The 17,030-nt window shown below is 38.2% G+C and overlaps 1 protein-coding gene across 6 annotated transcripts in view; it reads right to left on the bottom strand.

Annotated features, from left to right (window-relative positions):
* MAGI2 (membrane associated guanylate kinase, WW and PDZ domain containing 2) overlaps positions 1–17,030 on the bottom strand; it is a 1,522,816-nt gene that overhangs the window by 272,804 nt on the left and 1,232,982 nt on the right. For all 6 annotated transcript variants that reach the window (XM_053609528.1, XM_053609530.1, XM_053609531.1 and 3 more), the window contains one exon: positions 2,743–3,381. In XM_053609528.1, the coding sequence (XP_053465503.1) occupies positions 2,743–3,381 (639 nt within the window). The remainder of the gene's footprint in view (positions 1–2,742; positions 3,382–17,030) is intronic.

Here is a 17,030-nt window from a genome sequence, read left to right as displayed (position 1 = left end):
AAACCACTTTTATATGCACCCAGATGGGAAACTTTCAACAGTATTATAAAATACTATGTACTGTACGATTCCATTTTTAAAGAATCTCCCAAAAGGCAAAACTGCTCTGAAAGCACATCAGGGGATACATGGGGCTGGGGTAAGAGAGGGAATGAGTGGCAAAAGAGCATGGAATTTGGGATGATGAATGTTCTGAGGATTATGGTGATAGTTACATAAGTGTATCATTTTAGTAAAACTTATTAAAGCATATTCTTACATTGGTAAATTTTATGGCATGTACATTTTACCACATGGTGTATACAAAAAATTAATGATTCCACCCTAACATCCAAGCTGTTTTAAAGCAAGACAAATGCTATCAAATAATATCATTCCATCTTTATTAAACATACTATATACAGGGTGGACATAAAGTTCGTGTGCAATTTGTATATTCACATACATGTGCTGGTAGACTGAAGGCTTTCTGAAAATATACATACAAAAGGTCTGCCTCTGGGAAAAAGGACTGAAAATTACTTTTCATTGTATACCTTCTGATATTATTTGCTTAAAACAATTAAACCATGTCTTAGTTTTACATAAAAATCCTAGTAAATAATTGAAATCAAACAACTGTAGTCCTGATATAAGGACCCAGGCCTGTTACTCTGTTCTTGAAGATCTATGCTTATCTGAATGATGTCAGAGGCTCTTCTGAGTAGTCTACACTAAGATAATAAAAGCAAATTTCATCACAAAAATGTGATAGTTCCTATTAATTTCAGAGAGACGAATACAAATCGTGGGCATTTGGGGAAACTCAAGAGATTTTCAACTAGAAATACTATGCGTCCCAGGGTACTCCATTCTGCAATTCTACACTAGCCAAAAAATAAAAACAAATCCCTCACTCCCAAACGCAAACAAAATGCAAACAAAACTGACGTGTTGAGGATTAAATGGGGGTGGAAGGAAGGATGAGCTAGAACAAGGTAGCTGAGCTGATGTAAAAAATAAATCTTTTTAGAAAGGTACAAATTACAATCATACAAATAGGGGATTTGAAAGTACTTTCCTCCTGCTATGCCACCCTTTTAGAAGAAGCTATTATATATAAAATGTGTTTGAATTTATTTTTCTGTGAATCATACAATGGATACTGCACAGTGATTTTTAGTTATACCTTTACTATCAAGGACCTATTCCAAATACTTGAGTTTTAATTGAACATTATGAAGATATGGCTACTAGGAATGTTTGTTTTAATCTTAAACAAGCAATGGGTAAAATTAAAATACACTGTCCGCATTTAATTATCAAAATTCAAGTGCTACTTTGTAACAATGCCTTAAGAAGGTCAAATTTAAGATTGTTTAGCTATCATTTTAATTCCCCCCTTTGAATATAGGAACATGATATCTGGTAGAGTGCTGTTCACCGATGTCTGGTATTTTTGGTCCATTTCCAAACAAGGAATCAACAATGTAATACCTCCTTGAAGGGAAAACACCTGCAGAAAGGGTCAAATAAATCACAAAATGTACTTCTTCCTTTCTGTTTCGACTGCTTTCACTCACATTTCACAAGGACAGGGCTTTCAGGCTGTTTTGAGAGCTTTGAACAGGCAATCATTTGTTTGCCACATGTGTGTTCTTCACATAGGAGCTCCTCACTGTACTGATCCTGCAGACCTATCCCTGCTGGAGCTCAGGGTTAATTCAGACTCCATACACAGTTAGTGAGCTCCTATTGTGGTCCACTCAACACCAGCAACACAACCATCAGGTTAGGTAGCGTTATTATCCCATGTAACAGATGAGACAGCTGAGGCTCAAGGAATTTAAGTGTCTTAATTCTCAAAATTGGTTAAGTGGGAAATCCAGGACTTAACATGAGCCTTCTCTTCTACACTCTGGTTTTTGGATATCCTCGTTATCTATATGGCCCCTTTCCTCCCTCCTCCCCTGAGCTTCACTGGCCATCAAGGGCAAGGGGCAGAGAAGTGAAGGAAGGGCCCTCTGCTTTGCCCTCTCCCCTTCCCACAGGGGAGGCCGAGGAGAAGAAACATCCAGGGCTCAGAGGTTCTCCACACTCTCCTGTTACCATACTTCACCCAGAACACTCAGCCCTTCAGATCTCCCACTGTTCCGCAACTTTCTTGGCAGGGCCTATGGGAAATTGTTGCCAGTGCAGTCCCTGTAGCAGGGGAAGAAGCGTCCCAACAACTCTGTCCCAGACTCTGGAAAGATTTTCCTGCAGCAGCACAGCTCTCAGTGGTCCTAATGGAGATTATCAAGACTCTGCTCAGGCTTGGTAGGGGTCGAACCAACTTCTACCCTCTAGCCTGCAATCTTAAGTACAATTCAAAGCCTTGTTTCTGTTGGAAAATCACATTACTTAATTAAATCAACCAGAAAACAATTTGAGTTCGCTACAACTGACGCAGTAATGAACTTTTGAAATAAAGCACCTTCATAGCTGGGGATTCAGTTTTTAACCCTCCAAAACCCTTCATATCAATGTTTGTAAGACTGGAAGAACTATCACTATTGTGTTTAGTACAAAATCGGAAAAGATGTATTCTCCAAATTGAAACACGCAGCTTCCTGTACTCATGTTTTCTCTCTTACTCTTTTACCTTTACTTCTAAAAGTATGATTTCATTCAACTCCAGAGAAACCTTCATTTTAACAATATTATTAAAAGGTCTTACTATTTTACCCACATACGTTACTGCCGAGCCACAGTTTGTCTTACCTCCTCGATGGATAATCAAAGAAGTCTCACTTCCAATGGGACAGTCCTTAAGTATATCCACTACTTCTGTATGGCTCAGGTTCTGTACATTCTGCTGGTTGATCTCAACAATGAGGTCACCTTCACACAGGCCAGGGCATCCCTGAATGTCAAGTATTTGTTTCACCCGCTGTCCTGTAGGACTGTCGGCAATCGTGAAGCCAAAGCCCTGGGCACCTTTCACAATGGTTAGGGTCATGAGTTCAGCTTGGGTAGCCCCAGACGAAGCCATAGACACATTGTCATCATGGACGGGTGGTGGGTACGTGCCATCTAGCTGACCATCAGCTGGCATGGAGTGCAAAGAGTGAGGCGGCCGATCTGTTATATCTGGAACCGACTGTGAGGTCCGAGAAATGTATTCCAAATATGTTTCATAGTTATGTCTCCCATTGACCATCACTGGAGGTGGCCTCTCCATTATTGCAAGGGGTGGCACCATGCTGTTAGCAGGATCTTCAGGGTCAAAAGGCAAAGGGTAGCCACGACACAACACCAGGTTGACACTCTGACCGATAGGAACAGACTGGAAAAGTTTGACAACATCTGCGTGAGTGTGCCCGAGGACACAGACTTCATTAATGTAGACGATGACATCACCTGCAAAGAGAAAGGAGAGTGACAGCATGAGGTAAGCTCAATTAACGTGGACACCCAGGAAGGGAATTATTTATGAGACTAGTGACAGAGGTGCTCTGTTTCTCAGTAAGCAATGAGAAAATCAATTAGAATAATACTTACATTCACTGCAGGTGACTCAAGGTTACAACAGGTCTGCCAACAAATGTCATGATCAAATGCTACAAAAAATGCTATTTACTTATGTGTAAAGTTCAGAAACAACTTCACATTCAGTAAAAAGTCTCACAAAAAAGAGGTTCGAAGAATTTGTACCTTGAAGAAGCACAAGTTCGACTCGTCTTTTTCATCCTCATTTTCACCTTCAGTTAATAGAATTTTCAAACTATTGAGAAGTGGTGGTCATGAGTTTGGGATGAACAATAAGGCCTTGACACATACTTGGGCTTTTTGGTTTAAGTTGAATGAGTCAATTGTCTTTTTTTCTTTTTTATGGAAGAGAAAAAGTATTTGCCCATTTTTCCCCCATCTATAGTAGGTATAATTACAAAGTGTTCATGTGTAGGCAAATAAAGGTTAAACACATACGTTTTGGGACTTAAGGAGGAGGCTGATACCCTGGTTCCCCTACTTAAAAAACATGGGGCATTGGGCAAGTTGCTTACCTTCTTTTTGCCACAGTTTTCATTTGTAAAGTGGTGAGGATTAAATGAGGTAACACAGAAAATGTGCTTGGCACAGTCCCCAACACACAGTGTGTGTTCAATAAATGTGAAACATTATTAACATGATTGTGTTAAAATAGAATGGAGGAGATTCGGGACCCTGGCTTTCACATAGGAAGCTGCTCTTCCTCTGATCTTAAATCGATATTTCTGTTGATCATTTTCAATAAAGGTATTTGTCCTCTCTCTATAATCAGTTATCAGAGATTTGCAGAAGTCTACTGGTTAGAAGCTAACTTCATGATTAGAAATGCCCTGAATGCAAATCATTCATTATAAAATATATTCAGAGAAGTAATTTTTCCTCCTGAAAATGCAGAAAATCATGGTTTGAGAGAATTGTTTTAAAAATTTCAGTTATGTATGAATAACAACTTTATTTTTAGAGAACTGTTCTATCATAGATTGGTATTTTTATCCTCACAAAACATAATACTTGAAAATTGAACTTGCAAATTGAGATTGCGCCTGGCTATATTGAAGAGTGCATGAAGGATGAAAAGACATGTTTTCACAGATTGTCAAAGAAGTAACTTAGCAGACATCAATTTATCAGGATAATTCTGAGAGGGGTAGTGCAAATGGCTAGGGCTTTCTGACATTCTGACATTCTGAAACAGCTTTGCCCGTCAAGATTGCAAACACCAAAAATAAAAAACAGAGCTGAACTTGCAGAGTTAAATACTTTTCTGGTCTTTCATAGGTATATGACATAAAAGTATATTCTTCATTAAATGGACTTCAAAGTAAATAATTCCATGAATAAAATAATCCTAAGTAATGTCAACAGCATTGACTTCTTTAACACTCATTCTTCCCAAATGCTAGATAATTATTTGAAAGTGCTGAAGATGTAGACAGAAAGGCCAAACGTTTTCAGGGATCCAGGTTAGGTCTAGAATACGTCACAGGCTGTGTGGCTGGTCAGATGGAACCTTGCTCTCCCATTATGCCTATCAGAGAGTGCGAGGCACTGGCTGCGACATTAAAGCTGGACTCCGAGCTGAATGGAATGGGTACACCCCGCTCAACTATTGTGATTCCTCCCTAGACTCTGGCAGCTGGGGATGCTGTGGGCATCATTTTCAATTGATTCTGGTCATCAGTGTCCCAGAGAAGTGTCTGATTCAGATTAACTGACTTTTTGCTCCTTACCCTTCTATTTTTAATGTTATGATACATTTTACCCACTTAAAAGTTTGAAAGAATAACAAAAACCTGTGTAATACCATCCAACTTAATGATTAGAACATTGCTTCTATTAGCAGACCCCCCTCCTCCGCTAACACTTCTCCCCACCTGTATTCCTTTACTTGTCTTTTCCAAAGGTAACCACTGTCCCGTATTTTGAGGCTTATTATTTACACGAACTTTATGTTTTATGTGTTATCTAGGTAGCCCTAAAAAATGTATCTAAATACTATTTAATTCCTAAAAATAGTAATAATCCCTAGAAAATGTTTTATGTATTTTAAGCCTTTTGTAAATGGTATATCTTTTAATATTCTATTTTTCTCAAAACATATTGTGCTATTTATCTATTTTGATACTGGTACCTCTAGTTCATTACTTTTCATTTTAATATAGTACCTGTTGGATGGCTACATTGCTACTAACATTTATCCATTCTCCTGTCAATGGACACTGGAGTTCTTACAAATTTGTGACTATTAAGGATAACTGCCTTGACCTCCTTCCATGGTATTTGTACACATGTGGGAGAGTGTTTCTGAGGTATGTACCCTGATAGAGAGTTGCAAGGCCCACGCCATGGCCACCTTCAACTTTGTTAGATAATGGCAAATGGTTGACAAAACAGTTCAGATCAATTTATATTCCCCGCAGTAGTGTCTCAAAATGTTCATTGTTTCCTTTCTGACACAGTCCTTGGTATTCTCAGACTTAATTTTTACTAATGTAATGGGTGTGATCATAGTTTTGATTTGCCTTTTCCAGACTGCTAGTGAGAAGAGCATTGCCCATTTGGGTTTTCTCATGGATACATTGTCACATCCCCAATCTTCCTAAAGAGTGTCAGTGAATCTGACTCTTTTATTATATTGACTATTTTTGATGTTCACCTTTATTCTTGATCCAAAAATTTCTGTAGGTTTGGGAGGTTGCATGATATACTAGAGATTATATGGGCTATGAAGTCCCATATAAGTCTGAATTTTAGCCCCAATCCTTACTAGCTTTGTCCAAAAAGTAACTTAAATTCTCTGTGACTCAGATTCTTCAGAAGTCATGAGTAACAATAGTAGCAGCTTACTGTTCTCTGGGAAATATTATTATAAATAAGATCACATCGGTGAAAGGGCTCATAAGCTGTAATTGTTATGCAAAAGATGATTGCTATTTCAGTAATGATTATCTGTTTTTGGTTATATCCTTCTATAAAATTATTCCCATCACAGTTACAGTCCAGGGTGACTTGACTATGATTGTGAAAATGATGCATTTCTGAATGTGCAGGTACAAAGCAGGAAGGTAATAAATGCCACTTCACTCTAAGGCTGGCGCTAACTTTAATTACGGTTAACAAACCCCAGTCCCCAAGCATGCTTTATTCTTCCCTCTGTTCTGCCAGGATTTCATAGGAAAAGAGAACTAAGGGCAATGTTCAAAACTCTCAAGGTTTCCTGCCAGGTCTAAAGAGCATTTATTTGAATTATAGTGATTAATGTTATCTATTTTTGAGTTTTAATGTGATCTTGCTATTTAGAAACGGAGTGAGGATTATATGTGGTTCTTAGTAAAACTGCCTTTTAAAATTTATGGATATTTTCTACCCAGAGCAATTTTTCAAGCCATCAAGCAAGCCAGTGATGAAGAATCCCACAGTCATCTCTTTATGGTAATGTCTTTACATAGAAGCTTTGTGGATGTACAGGGTAACACTGTCTAACAATGCGACTCCTCAAACACCCACTTACAAAAGTGCACAGAGAGACGCCTTGATAATGTGTCATGCCAAAAAATGTTGTAGACGGAGTTGTAAGCAAATGTTTGCTTGCTTTGTAGAACTGATTGGATAGGATATTTACAGACTGTGCTGAATGTAATGAAATAAAAATATGAGACACCTGGTATATGTCATCTGATCGTGCCATGCCAAGTCCTGAGACAGACTGGGTTTCAGAGCACACACTGAGATGTCATCAGAAAAATTGTACCTAAGCCCTTGGCCTACGGAAGAGGGAGAATTGGAAGAGTGACTTGATGTCTCCTTCTCTCAATGTCTTCTTTTATAAATGGGAATTGAAATATTTCCCCATTTCCTCTTTTGCAGGGCTACTGTGAAAATGAGATTATCCCTATGAAAATGCCGTTACCAAAGAAAGGTTCTCCAGAAAAATCAGATGATGCATTTCTTTTGAAAGCTAAGCACATATTTTCATTATTATATGTAGTGTTGCCTGAAAGATTACATTGTTTCCTAAAGGGCCGTTTACTTTAGGTGATATTTAGGTTAGACAGTTTTAGGGCTACTGACCTCAGGCCTACGCGTCAGATTAGGTACGAGTGATGAGTTAAGTGTCCCCTTAGATCTGGTTTCACAATGACCTGGTTCCCAATATGGGAACTTATCCCAAGGATAAGTAAGGGACAGTGAGGTTGATTAAGTAGGTTTAAAAGTACTATATGAGAAAATGTTCTAAGATAATTTCTTTCTCAGTCTTGGGAATCAAAATACAGCATGGAAACCTCATGGATAATCTCATTACGGTGGATAAAACACGGTGCTCTTCATAAAGCATTGTTTTAAATTGGAGTTATTTTTGTACCTCTTCCCTCTGCTCCCACAATCTTTGAGTCACTGTAGCCTACGGAATCTTCCTTTTCAGCACCTCTCACTTACCCACTTGCTGTCTGCATTCCTTAACCACCACTTTGCACCAGACTAGAATAATTTACTTCCTACTCAACTCTCATCTTACAGTCTTCTTTATCAAGTTCAAACCACTCAATCTCTAGACACATAGTTTAACATCTTTCCCAGCAGTCTTTCCAAAGTCTTCTTCTTTGCCTTCACTACCCAGTAAGTTACCATTCTCGTGAAGCTGGTATCTTTACTCACAACTTAACAACTTGCCACTTGTGTTTTAGTTGAATTCTGCTCTGCCCACAAGTGCACTTCCTTTTTGTGGATAACTTCATGGCAACTAATTCATTTCTTCCCTCACCTCTGCAAAGATATTGCCCATTATCCCTTCTGAGATCGCTCCTATCTCATGGCTGTGACTTGCATGTGTATCTCAGACTTCATTCCCTTGTGAGAGTTCTACCTGTTCCAAATTTTCTCTACAATATATACAGAATGTCATTACTGTGCTGAGAGTTCTCTAGGTATTTAGGATAGATTTGCCCTGAATAAAGGATGGAAAGAAAACTGGAAAAAAAAAATTCATAGCTAAATTTATTGCCTCCCATTTATTGTTCATAACTTGTTTTTGCCAAGTCATGCACATTTGTGATAAAAGAAAAAATAATCTCACCAACTACTCTCATCCTACCAATCACATGCACTCTACATTTAAAATTTGCTATTATTATTATTATTTTTAGAGACAGAGTTTCACTTTGTCGCCCTTGGTGGCGTCACAGCTCACAGCAACCTCCACTCCTGGGCTTAGGCGATTTTCTTGCCTCAGTTTCCCCAGTAACTGGGACTACAGGTGCTTGCCACAATGCCCGGCTATTTTTTTTGTAGTTTGGCTAGGGCCAGGTTTGAACCCACCACTCTCGGTACGTGGGGCCGGCGCCCTACCCACTGAGCCACAGGCACCACCCAATTTACTATTTTTTAAAATTTCTTCTCAGCTAGTAAGATTGACCAGGCTTTATTTTCTGAAGCTTATGTTAGTTTGCTTTTAACAATATAAAATTTTATTGTGATATGCAATTTTATAATATTGCACATCTATTTTAACTCTATTCAACACCCTCCCCCCCCCAAAAAAAAAACAGGTAATGAATTCTGATACATACTTTAGGGGATGTGCCACACCACCTCAATTAAATTGAAAATAACTTTTCTTGATAAAATTTATTCTCCAAAATGAAACGCTGAGGTATGCCAGATAGAATAAGAGAAATGAAGTTAGATATCCTTTAGAACAATTTGAGGCTGTTTCTAAAATTTCCAAATCGTCTCCTTAGAGTGAAAATTATAAAAATAAGCCATCGACTGAAGGAGAATTCCACCTTGGCACTTCTGAACCTTACCAGGGGTCTACTGACTTTTACATATGTATCTTGCAGATGCCATTTTTCTACCCACTCATCAAATTATGTAGAGATGAAAAAACAAATTACTTAGGTATGAAAGTAAAAGAGAGAGGATAAAATTCCTTCATCAGAAGAACTTTATTAATTTTTATGAGCTACATTATAAATGACATTATGAATGAAAATAAGGTGAATCAAGCTATTGCACTAAAGTAAGGTTCAGACAATGTCTCAGTAAGTTTCTATACATTCTAAGACAAAGTGTGGCATAATAGAGAAATTACTGATCTAGAAGTCAGGAGTTTTATGTTCTTTTACCAGGTATGCCAATAACTAGTTGTGTCAACACATTTCTGGGTATTATACTTCATTTATTCATTAATGTATTTGTCGGAAGCCATATAAGGCACAACTCGGCCTTACTTCCTCTTTAAGTATAAAACAGTTTCACCTTTACCAGGTAACTTTACCCGGCAACTTTACCCGGCAACTAACCAACCAATCACCTTATGCCCCATCTTGCTTATTTTAGCCAATCCCCAGTGGACAACTCCTCTGAACCTCCCAACAAGACACACCCTCCTTCCCCATAATGCTTATAAGGCACAAGTTTTTCAATAAAGTTTGCGACTTGATCAGAAAACTGTCTTGTCTCCCTTTCTTGCGCCCCTTGTTTGTTTTTCTCCCTTAGGTGGTTCCTGCGTCCCCCGTTGCTGTCCCGCGGGTCAGGACATGTATTCAGCAAAGATTTATATACATTCAATTACTCCCATGAACTCACATCATGTTATAAAGAGAAGACTGAATTAGATGATCCCTATGGTATTTTCTTTATTCTAAAATGCTAAGACAAATGCCCTTTTGATTCTCGCTCTTAGATAGCTCTTCAATTGTTTCTTTCCTTTTTTTTTTTTTTTCTACCACCGCCACCTGAGGTCAGATCCTTAACCATCTATTCTACAAACTTCTGCAGTGGTCTTGTATCTGGACTTCTTGATGTCATACAAGGGAAAAAGCAAAGGGAAGCCCAGTATATGACATGACTAAGTAAGCTTGTGGGACCTCAGGGCTCCCCAGCTTGCCCCCATATGGACCTCTGAGAGTACATAGGACCATGCTAGTAAATTTGCTCTTCTGGTCAAGACTGGCTTAGGAATCAGGAGGTTGTGAATGTTCTGCACGCTGAGGGTGTTAGTGCCTTCCGTCTGCCTCTCTGTCAACTCATCTTCCATACCAGACCTTGCACTCTGATGTCTTTCCTACTTGACGTCCTTCAGTCCCTGCTCACAGAGGCACAGTTGAGTCCAAACTATCCAGCATGGCATATGAGGCTCTCAGTCCATGTTGTCACCACCTCTGGTCTCTTCCCTACTCTATGCTTCCGACGGCCCAAGCTTCAGGCCATGCCTGACGCATATTCTCTTCTTTCCAGCCTCTGTGTTCTTGTTCCTGCTTCCCCTTTGCTTTGTCCTCACAAACAGCCCCCCAGTCACCCTTTGAGGCCAGTTTCACATTTTGACCACTTTTATGACCACCTCCTTTAGCTGAGAGTTAATTTCTTCTTCTGGTGTATTACTCTTTCTGATAGCACAATCTTTCCATCTGTTTCTTTTTCTTTTTTTTTACATTTAATTATTTCTTTATTAATAAAACAACTCAATTTTTTTGAATTTATTATATATTAGATACAATGTAAAGCTCCTTCCTATATCATCTAAGACTTAAAAAAATATGACACAGGCATGATTAATCACATTTTAAGATAAATAAATCCAGGTCCAGGGATGTGAAATTACACAGCTAGTTAAAGGTTACACCAGGACTCACCAGCTTTAAGAATGATTCTAAAAGCTGTAGCTTTCACCACTGGTTTGGAAATTTTTTTTATTTTATTAAATTATAGCTGTGTGCATTAATGTGATCATGGGGTACCATACACTGGTTTTATAGACCATTTGACATATTTTCATCACACTGGCTAACATAGCCTTACTGGCATTTTCTTAGTTATTGTGTTAAGACATTTATATTCTACATTTACCAAGTTTCACATGTACCCTTGTAAGATGCACCATAGGTGTAATCCTACCAATCACCCTCCCACTGCCCATCCTCCTGCCCTCCCTCTCTCTCTTCCTCATATTCTTAGGTTATAGCTGGGTTATAGCTTTCATATGAAAGCCATAAATTAGCTTCATAGTAGAGCTGAGTACATTGGATACTTTTTCTTCCATTCTTGAGATACTTTACTAAGAAGAATGTTCCAGCTCCATCCATGTAAACATGAAAGAGGTAAAGTCTCCATCGTTCTTTAAGGCTGCATAATATTAACCACATTAATAGCACCCATGTGTCTCTGAAAACTGTGACTACCATTTTAATATGCCTAATATTTACCTGATGTTTACAAATTCCATCTTACCTTATCTTTATAGAATCCATATGAGATAGCTATTGTTACCTGTACTTTATACATGGGGAAACTAAACTTAAGAGAGGTTAAGTAACCACTCTATAGTCACATTGATAATGATATCAGATTCAGGAATTGAATCCAAACTTCGATACAAATGCAAAGACTTTCAATCTGTCCAGGACATGTTTTCACTTGAGGACTCTTTTGTGTCTCTCAAATCATCATCATTAGAAGGTTGGGTAAAATAACTTTAATTCCTCAATGCAATCAAGAGATGAACTGTGGTCTTCTTTTGATTAGCTAAGTTAATGGAGGAAAGCAGTGAAGCAGATAATTGCAAACAAGAGAATCCATTGCAGTAACTAGGTCCATTTTCTCTAGTCTTCCAAAATATACTGCTTGGAAGAGGGTTTGGAGAATGCCGAGGTGGAAGATGTTGGGGCACTGTAACTCACAAAACTTGTAACTATCATGAATCATAAGCTCTAGTATAAATTATTTCGATAGCTATGTGATCTTGGACAAGCTATTTAACTTTTCTTGGTCTAATTCTTTTCATGTAAAATGCAGAAGTCAGAAGAGATCATTTCTAAGGTATAGCTTTAAAAGTCCCTATATCAGGTGAGAATGTGGAAAGCTGGCCTACTGAACTCATGTAAGACATCAGCAAATTTCAATGGTGAGGGTAAATAGGTAAGTCACCACAACTCTGTCTATAGTCAGGATACAAAGATGATGGACTAGCCATCTTATTTCTCAAAAGAATAAAAGACTCCTCAAATCACATTTTATAATTTCATCTGTGTGACCCAGTGCAGATGCCTAATTAAAAGCTTGGTTAAAAAAAAATTTCTGCTTAATCAGCACATATCCAACAATTACTCCCTGCCAGATGTGAATTAGCCCCACAATCTATTTACATTTCCTTTGTGTTTGGCATTGACTGGTAAGATATATTTAAATACATCTTACTTTGTTGCAAAAGAGACCGAAAATACATTCTAACAGAATCTAAAGGCACTGATTATTTGCTGATCTAGCTAAGATGAGACGACACTTCAGATTAAAAACTATAAGTAAAGCCACAAAAAGCACAAAAGACGTTCTTGCAAAGCTCCAAAGAACAGAAGTGTTCTAAATAGTGTAGCTTGCTCACTTTGGGGATTTAATAGTGTAAAATAGTCAGTGACTGTGGTATTTCTCTAAAAGAATGTAAAGAATTTTAAACAAAAAATTGTTAAGTATGAGGGGATGATACAAAATGCAAATACATTCCTAGAAGAAAATAAAAACAAAAGCTTTAAAAAATCTTAAAACCCTGAATAAAAGTTTATGAGAGCAAGATCAAAATGTGCTGTAGCATTTCTCTGTGCCCTCTTGTGGGTGACGAATGTCTTCGTGGGCTCAACTACACATAACACTCTACGTCCCCAAAATTCAAGTTACAGAAGTATCTTGTAAGAAAGAGTCATCATTTCAGGTGGACATTAAACATGGCTTATTTTCAAACAGCAGTAACTCTATTCCTGAACACACATGATGCTTTTTTGCATAAATGGCTCCTATAGGCCAATCCGGTGTTGCCTCTCCCCATCTTCTGACCTTATTCCAACACAGTGTATCAAGTGGTTGTAAAACCTCCCATCAAATGTCTGGCACAGCCGGCTGGGGTGGAGCTGGAACTGTGTCTAGACTTGCTTACCAACAGTTTATTCTGCTCTATCCACAACTGTCAATTGCCAGCAATTCTGAGCAAGAAAGATAAATAACAAGGGGAAAGGAAGGGAGAGAGATAAAAAGGATTGATGGCATCCATTTCATTTGAAACAGCTGCCTCCTGCCAAACAGTTGAAAGTTTTTGTGATTGTGTATGTGTGTGTGTGTGTTTGCTACCTGACCTATGCGCCTCCACACACTTTTAATAGTAGAGCAGTATTTTTAGTGAGAGGAAAAGTAGAATTTATTTTTGATACTGTGAAATTGTTATAGAAAAGAAGAGAAAAAAAATCTCTATTTCAAGGCTTTGGATAACATTCTATGAAGTGGTTTCCTTGAATTGCTGTTAAGAAAAGGTACTGTTTGCTTCCTTGTGAGCTGGGCACTGGTATCCAGACTGGGGCGGCGGGGAGATGTCTCTTGGTGGAGCTGCTCAGTCAGAGAAACTCTCGCCCCTCGGTCTCTTGCACCATACTGGCATTTCTGGAAAGTGTTTGGGCCGGTGCTTCCATTGCCAGCCAATCAACAAGCCTCAACTGGTAGCACAACACGTTTGATTATGTTGATCTACTCCTTGACGCCCTTCATTTGTGAGAAATTACAGGGCCCCTGCTGCCTTGCTGAAATGAGGGCTGCCAGAATATTTCTCCCATATGGATTTGAGAAATGCAGCATTAAGTTGCTGAGCTTCATAAAATGGCTGGCAGAAAGAACAAATGTGCCGAGCTAAAAATGTGACTGTGTCCCGCATATACATGGTCCAAGGGTTGACGAGAGCGCCCTTCTAACTTAAGGGAGAAACAGACTTGGCAGATGTGAATCTTCACTGACAGACACTGTTCCGACTTGGACCCTTTCATTTCCTATTTCAGTTTCTGAAAGAGCAATATTTTACACGAGTATCAAGAAGTCAGCCTTCTCGTTGGGCCATAGACACCGAGGATTGCCAATTAAAAATCCCTGAAACACATAGCAAAAGAAAAAAGGTCTTGGCTGTACTGAAATTTTGGAATCCAGAGAAAGATAGTTATTATTGCTCTGATTTATGTGGAGACAAAGGGAAAGCAATATGGGACCTTATCATATCAGACATCTTGGACTTTCTCCATGGGGCACAGACCTCACCACCACCCTCTCTCTGTTAGATACTGCGCATAGATTCTTATGGGAATGAATAATGTCACTAGTGTCGGAGTTTCAGGAAAATATGAAGCAATTTTACTGCAGACAAAGGAAGATTATTTATTCTTAGACACAACAAATGGCATAGAGAAAACCAATCTAATTTCCTGCTGTTTCCAATGTTACCATTATTATAGCCTTTCGAGACTGATTAGAATAAGTTGGCAGAGAATCCTCAAAGATTTTAAGTTGCCCCTCCCTCTAGCTACCACTACTGAATATAAATCTATGTAAATATATATGGAAACAGATCCACATATTTATATGTTAATTTGCTCATTTATGTATTACCATGCATTTTACATGCCAGCAAAATATGGCTCATGATAGTCAGAAATTGAAGATTTTTTGATTTTTAAATCAAAATCTACTATTATTTTTATAATTACAGCACTAGCAACTTTGTTTATATTGATTTTCTGCAAATCATTGTAAAATGCAAGAATAACAACCATATGGTGCAGTGATTCTCAACCTTCCAAATGCCGTGAACCTTCAATACAGTCCAAAGGGGTTGTGACCCACAGGTTGAGAACCACTGGGTGGCAGATTAATCAATTGAAAAGTGAAAGTTTTAGATAGTCTCTTGATTTTATTTCTTGGTCTAGCTAATGCAAAATAACCCATCAAATCCTTTCTACTGAATAAATCATTGTTGGAGATCAGAGAGACATGACTAAATTGACTAATATTAACAATAGCTATCGTTATGTGTGAAGAATGACCACTGTATGCCAATAATCTGGTCAAGCACTTCGGATGGAAACTTCATCTCATTTTAATCCTTGAGTCAGTATGATGAAGAACATAGCGTGCCCATTGTATGGGGGAAGCTATGCTGGCTTCACAGAGCCAAGTCCCACAGTTACAATGTGACTGAGCTGCTGCATCTGCAGTGTGTTTGGGGTCGCTTTCAGGCTGTCTTCAGTGATGTGGATGTTTGGTTGTATAAACTTATAAAATTTTAAGATTCATCTGTTTATTTGGCATTCCTTAAGACCGAGAGTAGTTAATCACTTGGGATTTTGTTTACCTAATTCCATGTTTGACTGCCCGAACTGAATAGTGTTACATAATGTAAACATACATGACATTTTATCCTGAACAACAGTCTTCTTTTTATTCAAAAGTGGTGCCCTTGGGAAGAAATCACACAGTAATACAACTAACTATATTTGACTTGGCTAGTCAGCCTGCCCATGTGCTAAAGCAAGCAAATAAGAACAAAAGGAAAATGAAATGTCAAGCCTGCCAAAGAGTACCAATGGGGATGTAATTTTGAGGTCATATACATTTAGTAAGTATAACAAAGGAAACAATGAAAATTATTTTAAGGTATTTTATAAGATGCTTAAGCTTTGAAACTCTGTCTTTTATGAATTCTGAAAGACTGAAGAATTGTTAGGGTTGGGATTGTATAAACCAAACTGATGCAACAGGGTGGATAATCTTTTTTTTATTATTAAATCATAGCTGTGTACATTAATGAAATTGTGGGGTACAATGTGCTGGTTTTATATACAATTTGAAATATTTTCATCAAACTGGTTACCATAGCCTTCACGGTATTTTCTTAGGTATTGTGTTAAGACATTTATATTCTACATTTAATAAATTTTACATGTACCCTTGTAATATGCACTGTAGGTGTGGTCCCACCAATTACCCTCCCTTTGCTCATCCTCACCCTCCCTTCCCCTCTCTCTCCCCTTTTCCCACATTCTTGGTTATAATTGGGTTATAGCTTTCATATGAAAGGTTTCATAGTAGGGATGAGTACATTGGATACTTTTTCTTCCATTCTTGAGATACTTTGCTAAGAAGAATATGTTCCAGCTCCATCCATGTAAACATGAAAGAGGTAAAAATCTCCATCTCTTTTAAGGCCGCATAATATTCCATGCTGTACACATATCACAATTTATTAATCCATTTGTGAGTTGATGGGCAGTTGGGCTTCTTCCATGACTTGCCAATTATGAATTGGGGTGCAATAAACATTCTGGTACAAATACTTTTGTTGTAATGTGATTTTTGGTCTTCTGGATATATACCTAGTAAAGGAATTGTAGGATGGAATGGCAGGTCTATTTTTAGATCCCTAAGTGTTCTCCAAACATCTTTCCAAAAGGAATGTGTTAGTTTGCATTCCCACCAGCAGTGTAGAAGTGTTCCCTTTTCTCCACATCCACTCCAACATCTCTGGTTTTGGGATTTTATGATGTGGGCTAATCTTACTGGAGTTAGATGATATCTCAAAGTAGTTTTGATTTGCATTTCTCTGATGTTTAAGGATGATGAGCACTTTTTCATATGTCTGTAGGGTGAGTGCCTGTCTTCTTCAGAGGAGTTTCTCTTCAAGTCCCTTGCCCAGCCTGAGATGGGATCACTTGTTCGTT

Source organism: Nycticebus coucang, chromosome 11 (genome assembly GCF_027406575.1).
Source record: "Nycticebus coucang isolate mNycCou1 chromosome 11, mNycCou1.pri, whole genome shotgun sequence".
NCBI lineage: Eukaryota > Metazoa > Chordata > Mammalia > Primates > Lorisidae > Nycticebus > Nycticebus coucang.
This window is presented reverse-complemented; position numbering and strand designations above follow the sequence as displayed.